The 14,565-nt window shown below is 40.1% G+C and overlaps 1 protein-coding gene across 14 annotated transcripts in view; it reads right to left on the reverse strand.

The window, feature by feature from the left end:
• Nucleotides 1-14,565, reverse strand: part of cac (cacophony) — an 82,182-nt gene that overhangs the window by 50,976 nt on the left and 16,641 nt on the right. For 12 of the 14 annotated variants that reach the window (XM_043420786.1, XM_043420782.1, XM_043420775.1 and 9 more), the window contains exons 2-3: nt 8,836-8,953; nt 5,073-5,461 (exon numbers count right to left, since the gene is read on the reverse strand). In XM_043420786.1, coding sequence (XP_043276721.1) covers nt 5,073-5,443 — 371 coding nt within the window. In that variant the 5' untranslated portion in view covers nt 5,444-5,461; nt 8,836-8,953. Of the gene's footprint in view, nt 1-3,320; nt 3,422-5,072; nt 5,462-8,835; nt 8,954-14,565 lie in introns of all 14 variants that reach the window. The other 2 variants (XM_043420779.1, XM_043420780.1) reach the window with 1 other exon arrangement.

Genomic DNA, 14,565 nt, shown 5'->3' on the forward strand with positions numbered 1-14,565 from the left:
ATCTTGGCTCTAATTAAGCATATCCAAGGGCCCGTTGCGTTAAGGTTTGGAGGAGAGCTTCACCGGTCTCCTCGAAGAATCAGTGCCTCGAATTATCGTCCATTTGGAGTCACTGAACTCCCGTAATCAAGGGCGTACAACAGCTCGATTAAATATTCAGCTTTCGTGTATTTTAGCTTCAAGTTAACACGCAATTCATCATCGATAACAAACCCTCTAAAGACACACATTCACCCACGCAAATCGAAGGGTCGCTCAGGCTTTTTTTAAGCTGTTCACTATGTTGGACGCTATGAAACGTTTCTATTGGACGGAAAACTATGCCCACCGAATAAACAGGCTTTAAGGAACCTGGTTAACTTCGAGGCCTTCGAGTTCGAAGGCTGTTCAAAGAGCTCGAGGTTTCTTGAGCTCTCTGTCAAAGAAAAAGAAAGGGAGAGAGAGAGAAAGAGGGAACGGAGGAAGACGGGCATGGGGCAGAGGACTTTGAGCTCTCGGTGCGGCTTGAAGAAGCGTTGCGAGTTGGTTCCAGGTGGGCAAGTACGATTTCTAGCAAACACCGGCTCAGTTATACATGTAATACAGCTCTAGAAACACGTATTTACCAATTTATAGTCAAATCTATTATTCAATGTTTTATCTAAAGATAGAGGCTGCTAAATATAGTTCAGAGATAGAGAAGACTCCTCGGGCTCATCGTTCGTTTAAATACGATTCGTTAATGTGCGCCTTCCTCTCGCTTTATTCTGCGTTTCATAATTACAGGACCAATATCTAGACTGATATTTATTTATTAATACACAGGAACGAATATAGTTTGTGACATTTTAGTCGAACTACGTACACCCCTGGGGAGGGTTGAGGCCTCGCGTGCACCTTGGGAAGTCGAGCAAAGGATTTCAGAAATGCTTTATTCCATGTCTTTTCATCAATTTAAATGAAATTTTAAGAATTACGGACCAATCGGGCGTTGGTGGAAAAAATCCTCGCACAATTGGTCAGTCTGAGTGGGGAATTTTGTTTTGAAATTTCTTGAAACATTTTAGTCATTCCTGTCATGAGTTGAGGAAGGAAAAAGTAGGCCGAGTTCTGACTCGACGATTCGAACACTAAAAAATGGCCTTAAGGAGGTTTTTTTGCAGGCTTATGGAGATAAAAATGCTTCATATGTTTCAGATTTGTTGAGCCTGCCGTATAGTGCTTCGCTTTCAATGTAATGTTACAACCGGACACTGGATTCAATTAAATTGTTGTATTTTTATGAAATTTTCCGATCCCTTGGACAAGGGATTTCAATTTACCAAAAAGCTGTTTCGATAGCTACCTTTTTCGGGATGAAAGAAACGATCGAATGCCGCATTCCTTTTGCGGCTCATCCAGATGTTTGCGAGGCCTCGCCCCACGGTTAATTATTCGCTTATTCATTTTTTAATCCACTTACTATTGGTATTTATTTATTCAACATATCTGGCGCTACCAATTTTCACCGTCTTTATCTTCTCGATGTTTCTCGACCTTTCGTCGTTTTTTTGCCTCGAAATTCGGTTGGACCTTCGCGACGGTGTTTCTTGATTTTTATTACACCGGAATTTTCGAAAATAATATTGTAATCCCTTTGAACATTAGGAAACTTGAGAAATTTGTGTTCAACCGTGAAATTCATGTCGTTCAACGATATCGAAGACGCAATTCCGTAAATGACTTAGAATTGGGGTTCGAGGAAGCTTCGCGGTGATGGCGGAAATTGGTAGAAACCTTTCATGTAACATGTAAATATGAACGTGTATTCGGAAGTAATCACTTTCTAGCGATACCGATGGCAAATAAGTGCGCTTCATAAATAAATAAATAAATTTACATTCCCGCGAGTTCTAGGGACCCAGGAGCAGTTACGTATACAAATATCATTTGCAAACTTCCTCCGTAGCTCCTAATGAATATTACGAATTATTGTGTTCCGTGCACTCGGTAAACCGAGCACTCTTCTAATTAAGGGGTCTACCTTAATTAGACGGGCAAAAGAAAACAATATTTTCACGAATTTTTTTGACCGCGGTGTAAATTATAAATATGGATATAAAAAGTGTTAGGTCTGAAAAATGCACTCTTAAAATACTCAAAATTTTTTTTTTTTTATATTTGTTTACTCAGTTTTCGTACGGAAAAATGGGGGAGAAGACAGGTCCAAAAAAAAGATGGGTGTGCGCTGTTGACATAATCTCGGGAATGTGGATGATCGGAGAAAAAAAAAAAGGTTTTAGATTCAATCGTTAAAAGGCTACAGGGAAAGTCATACGATTTTCGATTTTTTCAAAAATGATAAAATGGCGGCCATTTTTCCAAAAACTATGAAAAAGCACGTTTTTTAATCGTTTTTTTGCAAAAAAAAAAAAATAGTTCCGTTCAAAATTTCAAAATTCGTATGATCGAAAATTTTGGTTAGGATCGGTCGAATAGTTTCGGAGATTTGATCATCAACGAGCCGTTCAAAAAGGTAATTTTGAGAAAAACGCGCTTCAAGTAAACGTCGCTCAAAAGTACACTTGGACTGCTCGGATCTTTATAAAATTTTAGTATGATACTTTTAAGTGTGTATACTTTCGAAAAATGCAATAAAAAAATCGATTTTTTGAAAATTGTAATTAGGGTAGACCCCTTAATAATAACATTGTATAGGTAAGCTAGCTTGAGATTTCTCTAAGAGAGACTGTACGTTATTAAACGACGTAAATCTATGTATCGTATCGTAAATATAACTAAATCTGTCACAACTCATTTATGTCTAAAGGTTATGATATCGAAAATATCAAATTTTATGATATTCCATCTAAATTCTCATCAACGTGTGTCTAAGACATCGATAGCGACCCCTAGTGGTGATAATCCTCGTTTAAATCAATGAACACGTTAATAAAAAATAAAAAAATAAAAAAATAAATAAATAAAACGAAAATCGATAAAATGAGAACGAAAAGACTGTGAACAAAGTCGCTTAATTCGTTATACATTAAAATGTAATTGAAAATAAATGTTTCTATCACTTCGTACTTCGATTACAAGGAAAAGAAAATTTTTTAGTGGTAATAAAGTCCAAGCATCACTCGCAAACACTCATGATATGAAAAGAGATGAACTAATGAGCTAAATTATAAATTTTATTGTTTATTTTGCTCTATATTTATTCAATTTAAAATGAAAGCGAAACGACGAATAATCTAAAGGATCCTAAAGTAAGTCTGACTCTTGGTTATTATTTCTATGTATTCTCGTTGAGCGAAAACATGGTCTCTGCTCGTTTTTGTAACTGTGACTTGACTCACTTGGAATTTTCGAAACCAGCTTTAGCGGTCTGAGGACCCTGAAGGAACGTAGCATACGGAGGTCGACGTCCACATTTGTTTCAGCGAACACGGTCATCGACCTAATCCAAGGATCACTCTAAAATCTATGTCCCCACGAAATACCATTCGCAGCGCAAAACCCTTAATCCTAAAGTGTAGGTATACTTAAGTGGTAACGCGCGTATTTATCATACGATTTGTTCCATGCCAAGTCGACCAAGCGGTGACGTCGTCGCGGCTGTTGCGAGTGCCTTTCGTATATAAAAATGTTTGCCTCCTTTTTCTATGCTCACCGAGTGACATTTTTTAACTCCAAAATTCATTCAAACGAAAAGTTTATCCGACCGAAATTGACCAGTCAGTGAAAAAGACATTTTTTCGAAATCAATCACCCAAAAAGTGAGAACGAATTAAAATTTATCTGAAAACTTCATTCCAGGTCAGCCAACTCGACGCAAACACCTCGACGCGTTTCCACGAGATGAAAGAGAGCGACGAAGAAATCGAACGACACCGCAGGCTTATCGAGCTGGCATGGAAGGTCCGATGGATATGCCCCACGTACAGAAGGTACGAGCAGCCTGTGGTGTGGCTGACCGCGAGCTCTTTCGGCTCTCGGGGTTCACGGTCTTAATTCCTACTTAAAAACTAGAGCGGACAGCAGTGTGCCACCGGCAGAGGTGTTCAAATTTTTATATCGAGCCTGAAAACGTGCTTTGATGAATTTACACCTGCCTCGTTATGTCTATTCATATCCTACGTTTATTTCACGTCTTCCCGTCAATTAATCTCCGATATTTTTATTCCTTCGCTGAACCATCGATATAATTATAAGTTTTATTTATTTTTAATCACTTGGAGTTCGCGAGGGATAAGAAATCTTCGAGACTGTGACGGAGAGAAGTGTTTTTATCAATTTACTGCATTTTGTGTGTGTGTGTGTGTAGCAAATTGATAAAACTGACACAAATTCATTAGTTCTTATGGTGGCCCATAAACTTGTTAGGATTTCAACGTTTCGTACACATCTCGTGGAATTAAATAGGGACATTTTATAGTGAGAACTGCCGCAGAAGGTCGAGGATATGAAGGGCCAGGATAGGACGCCGATACGTTCACATTGTTGCAGGTGAACCAGCCTGGACTAATATTTTTCCTCGTGGTACATGAAAAATCATTATCCAGTGAATTGGAGTAGGAAAACGACACTGAGAATAAAAATCGTGGCAACAACTAAAATGTCTTTGGTTGATATTTTTGTTGCTTGATTCAGCCAACATGTGCTTGCAATAAATAAAGAATTATTGGAATCAGTAAATTTTTGTTTACGTGAATAAACTGAACGAGTGAAACCAAATCTTTTGTTTGAAGAACTCGGAAGATTTGTTTATTTCTACTTAATTCACGTGGACTTTTATGACGTTGGAGTAACCCAAGTTATAAAAATATTATACATATTTAAATGTTATTTAAATATTTAGTGATATTTAACAAATATTTTATCGTGCTTATGGGACTAAATATTTCAGCTAAATTCAATATTTTTCAAGTGTTTCCACCAAATTTTATTCTCAGTGTACGAAAAAAATCGCAGTTTTCATAGGAATATTACTCAAGAGTGGTCCAGCTGCCCTGTCGATAAATGTTTGATCGTTTCGTAAGAGTGAAAATGATTAATAAAATAGAAGTGACTAAAGAGAGTGTTATTTGAAATGGTTTGGAATCGCTCACCCGGTCACCACGACGAAAAAATCCATGATGTTCCAGATGTTGCGAAGGTAAGAGCCACGATGGAGAACGAAGCCGAGGGCAAGGATCTTGAGGCTCGCCTCGACGCAGAATATACCGAGGAAGTATATTTCAGTTGTCTCGAGCTTTTGGGCTAGAATGGTCTTGTCGTGCTTTGGCAGATGCTCCTCGAGGGCGAGTACAACGCAATTTGCGATGATGGTAATTAGGACGGCGTACTCGAAGGGCGGCCACTCTATTATGAAGCGGGTGTGTTTACGTATGCAGTTATCGTGGCTAAGGATAAACAGGGACGAGGGGCCCTTGCTGCCCCCGCCCCCACCCGCCCCACTCTGATCCCGGCCTGGCGGCATTACCAGCAGACCAGGTCCCTGAAAATTCAACGAGTCGATGATACTGTCAGTTGCCAATATTTTCGTTTCATCGCGTGCAATTATCTGCTGCTCGAGGCTCAATTTCACTGTCGAGGTTTCCAACTTTCTTGACGATTTTTACGTTTCGAAATTGTGTGGAAATGTGTCCAAAAATCTTAGTTGGCACCCTTTTCGTCACAAGAATGAAGCAACGAAAAAATTGAAACTGTTTTTCATGGATTTTTTATTCGAATGTTTGACATTACAGTGACTTAGTGAGTTAGAAAAGTTGGAACTTTGGGGGAAAACTGGACGCGTATCACGACAGTCCGTTTTATGGATAAAGATATTGAAATTATTCCATCTTTGTTTAGTCTTTTGTTGGGAAAATGAAGACAAACATTTTTTTCAGCAGAAGCCCGTAACATCGTAGATTTCATTCAAAAATTTATTTCGATGGACTTGAATGTAAGCTCAAGCAAAATTTTTCAGCCGGTCTTTGAAGGAATATTTATAGGCAGGTAAAATGTTCTCGAAAAATAATTATTCTCGGGTCTTTCACAGTGACGTTTCCCCGCATAACGCTTTGAGCACTCCGATCACCTGTTTTTTTTTTTACAGATTTTCCAAATTGCGAATGTTTGAAAAATTATTTGTCAATTTTATAAAAAATACATGAACAAAAATCGTCAATAATTATTTTCCTTTTTCTAGAAAGAATAAAAAATGCATCTCGTGCTAGTCTAATGCCGAAATCGGGCATCTCAATGAGTCGCGTAAAAATGTTGAGATTTTCTTCAATATTTTCTGGACTCCCGTTTTCGTCGATCATTGCAAGCTGCATTTTCCTTCCGGATCAGTGATTTTCGCTCATCTCGAATTCTTAGTTGAGATTCCGAATCTGAGCGCACATGCACAATTTCAAGCAAACCGACACGTCAGAAAAACGTGTGTCACGAAGGATTTAAATAAAAACTTGACGACGATACTGCGTCCGATAGAGGCCCGAATGATTGCGTTGAAAAGTACTGTAAACGGGAGCGAGGCAGCGAGTTTTGACGCGAATTTCGGAAGGCACTATTAAAATAGAAAAAAATGTGCAACCGAATGGAGAAGTGGGTTGAATTATTAATGGTGAATAAGTGTAAAAATCATCGGAATGAAAAGCTTGTCGGCGGTTGGGCTGCTCCCGTTTCCAACGAGCAAGAATCTTGGAAAGGTGGAATGATTTTTTCGCGCCGCGGCTATAATATTGCGTAACTAAAGGAAAAAGAGTTTGCGGATTTGAGCGTTGCGTCTTTTATATTCCGGAGGACTTTGCTCCCGGTGAATAAATTTTCGGACGGAAAAGAAGCGGAGCAAGAGAACCGGAAGAATAAAAACTTTTTGTCTGCGGGATAGCGGCGCGGCGGTCGGAAAGTTTCTCATGAGAAAAGAGGTCGTTATTCGTTGCACGGAGGGACTCTCCGCCGCGAAAGGGTTCGTGCGTGTTTCAGCGGCCTCTGAAGTGTATGGATTAGTGTTGAGAACTTCGAAAGCGCAGAGGTAGAGAAGCAAGAAGGCGGGTGGGTCGAGAGGACGGCGAAGTTCGGTTGACACGTGGTTCGTTGCGGTACCGGATGTGGATAAATCAGAGTTTCGGATTACATTACGAATATATACGAGCATACATCATCGCAGCTACGTCCGCATATGAGACACATGTATTTATCTGTTTTTAGAGACATGCTGGAAAAGCTATTTTCTCACGAGTTTTTAAGGGGCTCACTCTGTGTGGCAGCCGAATTTTTTGGGATTTTTTCCCGATTTTTTTCCAGTGAGAAAAAAAACATAGACTTTTAAAATTTGAAGGGTTCATTTATTGGTATTTCAACTCTATAATAGAATTTTTTAACTCTGGTATCTTGGGTAGATTCGGTGCAAAACTACTCCACAGGAACCCATACATTTCTCCATGGCCTCCGCGATTCCGGAGAATTGGTTAATCTCAGATGAAAAAACCAAAAAGTTTTTTGATTCGTAAAACTATGCTGGCTATCGTCTGAACTAAAATCATACAGAAATATTAAAAATTGAAAGATTTTTGCACTTTTAAGCATATTTTAAGGTAGATCATGCCCGAAGGATCGTATTTTATGGGTATCTAAATTCCATCGATTTTTACTCCCTAATTAAAGATATAATCGCTTTAAATTAAGGTCAGAGTTATTAATTCGAAATTGTAAATAAATTCTCTCAACTTATGTTTTGGCGAATGAAATTAAAAGTCATTAATTAAAAAGGGAACACAAAATTTCATGCGCCCCTGGCGAAAATACTATAGTTTTTATGTAAAAAACCGGCGCTTTAGAGAGTGCAAAGGGAAATAGATTGAGAAAAAAGTTTTAATAAAAAGACAGGAGGCTATGGATAGGAATGGGCCGAGCCAAGAAGAAACTAAATGCTGAAATGAGCAAATGTGAAGTTATACGAGTGCTCATTACCAACTTCGTTCAATCTTTAACGTATTTTATTACTAGCAAGACAATCGTCTCGGATTTTTTTCCACATCTTCATTGTATACTTCATTGCTCTTGAGTACGTTTTTCATAAACTTCGTAATAAGCGCTCATTCTTTATATGGGAAGATAAACGATTTTTTACGCACAGTCCCTATAACGACTGTGTCGTTATAGTGAGTCGACTGTCCATTTAAACTTTGTGTAAATTTCAAGACTTTCTTAAGAAAATCGTTTCGTGCGTGAACTACCTTAAAATTGAAATGGCGTGTTCCAACGTGCGATAGTCCTTAAATTTTTCATATTTCTGTGTGATTTTAGTTCAGGCGATAGCCACTGTTTTACGAATTAAAAGGCTCTTTGGTTTTTTGATCTCATGCCAGATCAACCAATCTCCGGAATCGTGGAGCGACCATGGACCACGGATATATGGGTTTCTGTGGAGTAGTTTTACGTCGAATTTACTCGAGATATCAGAGTTAAAAAATTCTATTATAGAGTCGAAATAGCAATGAATAAACCCTTCAAATTTAAAAAGTCTATGTTGTTTTTCCGCGCTGTAAAAAAATCGCGATAAAGCCCCAAAAAATCCGGCTGCCACACGGGGTGAGCCCCTCAACGCTAGAAGGATAAATTGAAGGTTCGGGAAGACAAGAGCAATCTATTGAAAAAGCTGAGACAAAGCTCATCCAAACTTGGAAAAACTTTCTGTGCACTTCCCGTATTTCCTATACAGAAGATTTTGGACATGCTTTAAGCGAGTAACATTGACTTTTTTCGTGTTCTCGATTCGTAATGTGTCTCGTGTAATAAAGAGTTCCAGAGTATTTCACGTTCAACGATATTTTTTAGAGAGCACGTGCAACCACCGAAAATCGAATTTGAATGGCTCACCTCCCCTCCAAAGCTAGCCCAGTCACCGAGACCACTCAGTCCGGCCAACCTCTGCCTTCTCCCGTACTGACTCGCGTATCCAGAGTCCTTTTGTGCCGCCTCTTGCGCTGCTGCCAACCTGGAAGCACACGAAAATGTAAAGATTATTTAACGATTGTGTTTTTATTCATCATCGTTTTATTCACACATGCGGAGCAGCAGCTCGAGGCTGGCTTGATCTGTGTTGAGGAAAAAAGAGAGTGAAATGCCTGAGATTCTTATAATCACTCCAGTTATTAAAAACCCAGCGATTGTCTGAACTTTCTTTAACTCTTATCTCCCAGGACTTGTCATGCGGAAAACATGAAAAATATTTCTCCAAAGCATTTTAGTCCCCCCGACCGTTTGTGTCAAAGGAAAAATCTGCTGTAAGCTCCAGCAGCCCAGAACCGATGCGCCGCGTCCTTTGTGAATTACAAATTTTGCAGTGATGCACCGAACTCGATGAGAGTCTCGAGGAGCCGTTAAAGGGTGGAGGATTGACGACGTAGTGTGTGACAGACCAAGTTGTAAGGGTGGCAAGAGGATGGGCAAAGAGATATAAATATTCGAGTAGCTGCCCGAGCAACGCTTGGCTCTTGGTGGATGGATGGTAAAATATCCGGGGGGAGGAGGAGCCACGGAGGCGGGGGGTGGTTACGATCTTTTGCGTGATTTTCCGTTAAAAAGATGGATCTCGGTCAAAATACTTGACAGGCCTGGTAACACAGCGATAACCTTGTCGATGTCGAGTGACACGAGAACCCCTTTCACCAACATCTTTGCAGTGTTCTCTTTCGGCCCAAGGATCGTCGTAGATAGAAAAGTAAGTGTACAGGATCAAGTGAATATATAATCTGCAGAAAATATGTTTTCTCGTCGTATTTATTTCAAAGGATTTCGAAATAAAAGTAAAAATAAAGGTATTATCGAAGGTTGCTTGATCGATGGCGCGGTCGCGGACGCACGACAGGCGCGCGTCAATCGTTTACTCAAGCAAGCAGAGAGCGCTCGGTAATTGTCATGCGCGTCGTCGAGCTTCGTCCCTTTGTTCTTAAGAAGAAGCATCAGTGCGCCCTAATTGAGTGCATCAAACGCGACGACCGTTTTTTTCTATCGAGCAGACAAAGCTCGTGCGTCCCTAGAAGAGCGCCTCTTACGACCTTTTCCCCTGCAACTATTTCGAGTTCTCTTTATTTAGTCGAATCGGGAATTACTGATGCTCGTACGATGTTCATTCCGACGTCGGTTATCGATTAGAACGAGCGGAAAAATCGTGTGACTGGAAGCTCCGGAAAAACGGTGTCGGTTGATAATCGTAGGACGCGGAGGTCTGACCGAGCATGGGCTTATTCCACTGCGATTTATCTGGTCTGCGGATAGCTCTGAAACTCTCTCGAAACTTGGTTGAATTTCATCAAATTTCTGACTCCAGTGAGTATCGTTGTTTTTCCGGCAATTATTAAAACCACGCGGGGCAGCCTCGCGCGAGACGCGTGTGACAAAATGAGAGCGTATTTTCGTCGGGTACTTCGGCGCTCGAGTTGGAATAGCGTAATTGGTGGCCCGGATCTCTGTGCGTGTGCGCGCGTCCACGGACACCCTTTACGGATTGAAATTTCGATGCGATTTCGTACGTGTCTCTGACTCCATTGGAACCTCCGTACTCGGAGCTACCGAGAGCAACTGTTCCGTTCACCGAAATTCCCAGTTTGCACACGCTCGGGGAAACTCGGCTTTCGCGTGGGCTATAACAAACTTTTCCATGAATCCGTATACACGCGCGCGCGTGTGTGTGTTTGTGTGTGTTTTGTGTGTAAATGCGGCACGATCTTGTCACCTCGCGCACGTATACAAATGCCAAACGTCCCAGTCGCTTTGTTCTCTTACTTAATTGTTCGATTTCTGACCTCGCGGATCCCCGTGCGGTCAGTCGATCGTTAAAACGTTAGCCTGGCATCACTCGTAGGGTCCTAAATCCAATTAAACTTTCCGTAACACGCGGAAACCGGGGCTCTTTCAAGGACGTGCGAGAGCTCCGTGCTCGCCACGATTTAACGTTTTTACCTCCTCGAATTAAACAACTTCATTATTTCGGATGTTGCATCTCTATCCACCAATGTTTTTTGAACCTACGTGCTTTCGAAAACTTTGCAAAGCGACTTTATCACTCAGCTACTTTTTTCCAAGCTCCGCTGTGCAGTTCACAGCGGGGGCCGAAAACTCTAGAGGAAAGTACTAGGAATATAGCATCTCGGGGACAGCATATATGCACTGGATTGCAGCATTTGTTCGAAGAGCAGTAATTAAAATTGTTCTATCCACCACAGCAGTAAAAAGACCAATGTCCATACCTTCTATTCAAAAGACTTTTCTCTATAAACGTAGCAAAAAATCTTTTCAGTCACTTCAAATGTTCATATTGTTACGTATGCTCGGGCAGCCCTGAAAAAAAATATATGTATGGTAAAATGTCACACGTATTCGGTGTATATTCGTGTATTTATCATAGAATTTACTATGCTTACAGTGAAAATTTGTGATTTACAATACATTTCGATTTATCGGTAAGTGCTAGTCTGAGACGATGAATAACACTCGAAAACAAAACGAAATATAGTTCTCAGGTGCATCACTCTTTGCTGTCCGCACGTAAAGCTGTTTAGAATTGAAGGGACGAAAAATTGGAAAAATTCTGTTTGTGATCGGTGCCAGAATACTTTTGAAATTCTTGAAAAGTCATATATTTCTCACTATACAAAACGAATCCGTTTTCTCCTTGTTTGAGCGAATTAATCTGCCTCCAAACATTTTTTCAGGGTTTGATAAACTTGAGCTAAGTATTAGCATAGGGCGGAAGTATTCATGATATTACTATGGAAACGAAATAGAATTTTCCTATAAAAAAATAATATTCATTGTTCGCAGTAGGAACTTTTACCGGAGTATTAGTAATTTAGTAAATTTTGACGTCACGGTGAATTTTACCGTGAATATTTTAGTTTATAGTAGTATAGTTACTAGTATTTTAGTTTACGCTAGGATGCGGCTATACTGGGGACACGGTGAGGGTATCTTGTCGCTATATCGGCCTATTTCCCATTATTTTTATATGCTCAGCCCTTTGCCGAAGTGTTTACTCGCCGCTTCAGTGTGCTATGAAATTCGAAAACGAGTGATCGATATCTACGTTAGGGCAAAGACATTTAACCGTGACGCACCGTAAAATTCACCAAACGTTTTGTAAATTTTGGCATACGTACCGTAAGTTTCACTATTTCCGATATTTACTATAATAAAACTGAAAATTTGGCAAAATATTGAAAATTTTACAATGCATCACTGAAATAAATATTTTTCGTTAACTTGTCCCCGCAGTCAAATATATCCGGTTAACTTTACAGTGAATTTCACGCTAAATATTACCGTTCAAGGATGATCGATCATGACTTTGGAGTCAAAAAAGAGGCCAAAATTATTTTACTCACAATTGTTCCGATTTACGTTCACCGGTGTTGAATATTCGTGTTAGCGATTTTAACCCTACACCTCATGTGCCTTTTTTCATACCCTCAACCTCATGATCGGGGTTTGAACGCACCCCACTCTTTTTTTGTTTATAAATCCGGTCCTACGATGCTAAACTGACTTTATCCTACACCATTTTCTTCGTTTTTTTATAACGAAAAGAATGATGTACGATAAAACTAATTTCAATTGAATTTATATATCAAAAAATCCGTCGATAATCAGTCGATAATGTGACTTGTTAGGACGGGAGCGTAGTTTGAAGTTCGCGTGGGGTGTGCTCACACCCCAATCATGCGTTCTAGGGTTAAAAAACATAATTACCGGCACACAAGTATGTCATAATACAGTAATTCGTGAAAACTAAAAAAATTCTATCGTCAACGACTCTATAGTTTTCTCCATGTAAGAATTGTAAAAAGAACACACTTACAACTTTGCGATTGTAATATCCCGTATCGGTGTTTAAAGTAAAGCTAGGTTATGGCCGCTGGCGCCATCACCTGTTAGTTGTGACGTTGCCACATCTTTGAACACTATTTCGTCGTTCTCACAAATTTCAACCGGAAATAAAAAATTTTTCGTAAGATTATTTTTTTAAAAACCTGTTGAGGTACGATTTTTATATTTTTCACCAAATTCTTAAGGACCCTTTGATCCTCAAATAGGTCTTTTAATGTATAATCTCGGATTTTGAGTGAGAGAAACCGTATTTATGGCACTTCGGGTCGATCTTTTTCCACAAACGACGTGTATCCGGTCCCTGAAGATGCGCGACTTTGCGATTTAATTACAAAATAACTAGGTGGTCAATCCAGCCCAAATTCAGTTAATCATCACGTTAAATATTCACCTCCATCATATATTCAGGTCAGAATCTTGGATTCGACCTGGTGACCGATCCCCCTTAATTTTCTCCGTGTTACGAAAATTCAGAGTTTATAAACAATTGCTCCGCCCATGGAATCCCTTTGCCACAGAGCATTATAATTATAAAAGAGTAAGAAAAGCTGAGGCAGAGCGGAGTAAAAAAGGAAGATTGTCGGAGTGAAAACCCACGTCGATATCGTAGGCTTGGATTCGTTGTGTTATAGTCGCCGGTATATCGAGCTTCTCCGCGGAGTCTCACAAAGCTCTCACTTTTCGAAGCTCACCCGAGCTTATTTATCCCTTCGGCGTACTGATCCTGTGCACAATAGTGGTTCGTTGCGTGTTGCTTTCTTTGTGGATTTATGTGTGGGTGATCTTTCGCGCAGAGACCCAGTTTTAGAAAGCTGAGAGAAAATATTCCGGTGGTTTTCCGTAGCCCGTTCCGAATGCCAAAACCCTCCGACGTGGTCATTCGCTAAGTACCATGAGCATCGCATATACGATACGTAAACGTTCGGCTATAGATACACAAGCGAGTGTAATTTCAACGACGTCTACTTCACTGGAACGAGGAGAGCTCTTTACAAGTTCTTTCTTCGCAAGGGGCAGTCTAATTTCGTGGCGGAATGCCCGCGTCGGTCTGGCGTCGTTTTTATCTTATCCTCTTATTCTTAGTCTCTGTAGAATAGCGAATATGGGCATGTCCAAGTACATCGGTGCTATTAAAATGCATGGATACAGAATCGGAAAAATCGGATGATCGCGGTCCAGCAGCGACGATGGAGATTTTACGCTGGATTTCTGCAGCCCTTAAAAGGCTTCTTTTTTGAGGTGGATCACGAGTTTGCGGGGTATGCTTGTGCACGCTCCAAGCTTATTACCGACTCCCGAGACCTACATTTTTGGAGTTGTAAACGCCAATTTTATGCATAGCACATCGATAAAATATATATATTCTATAATAATGTAGATAGTCGAATGAGACGAATTACATTGCAAATTGTTTTTAAAAATCAATCGTAAACATATTTTAATTCATTTTTATGACTGCTGAAACGTGACAACGACAAAATTCATTTTCTGACGTTGCCAGCACTGTGTCTGCATCAGCCGTGTGTCCTCCACATTTTGAGGAGTCGCGAGAAATTGAGTGATTTTGGTCATTCGGGTTAATTCGGCTGACGCAGGCTTCAACCGAGTTTCGTGCTCGGACATGCTCTTGCTCTCACACGCACACAATACTGATTCAAATTCTCGCGCGGCCTTGCCACATTTCTTATTATATCGAAATGTAAGCATCGATTTTCAAATTTT

This window comes from Venturia canescens, chromosome 5 (genome assembly GCF_019457755.1).
Source record: "Venturia canescens isolate UGA chromosome 5, ASM1945775v1, whole genome shotgun sequence".
NCBI lineage: Eukaryota > Metazoa > Arthropoda > Insecta > Hymenoptera > Ichneumonidae > Venturia > Venturia canescens.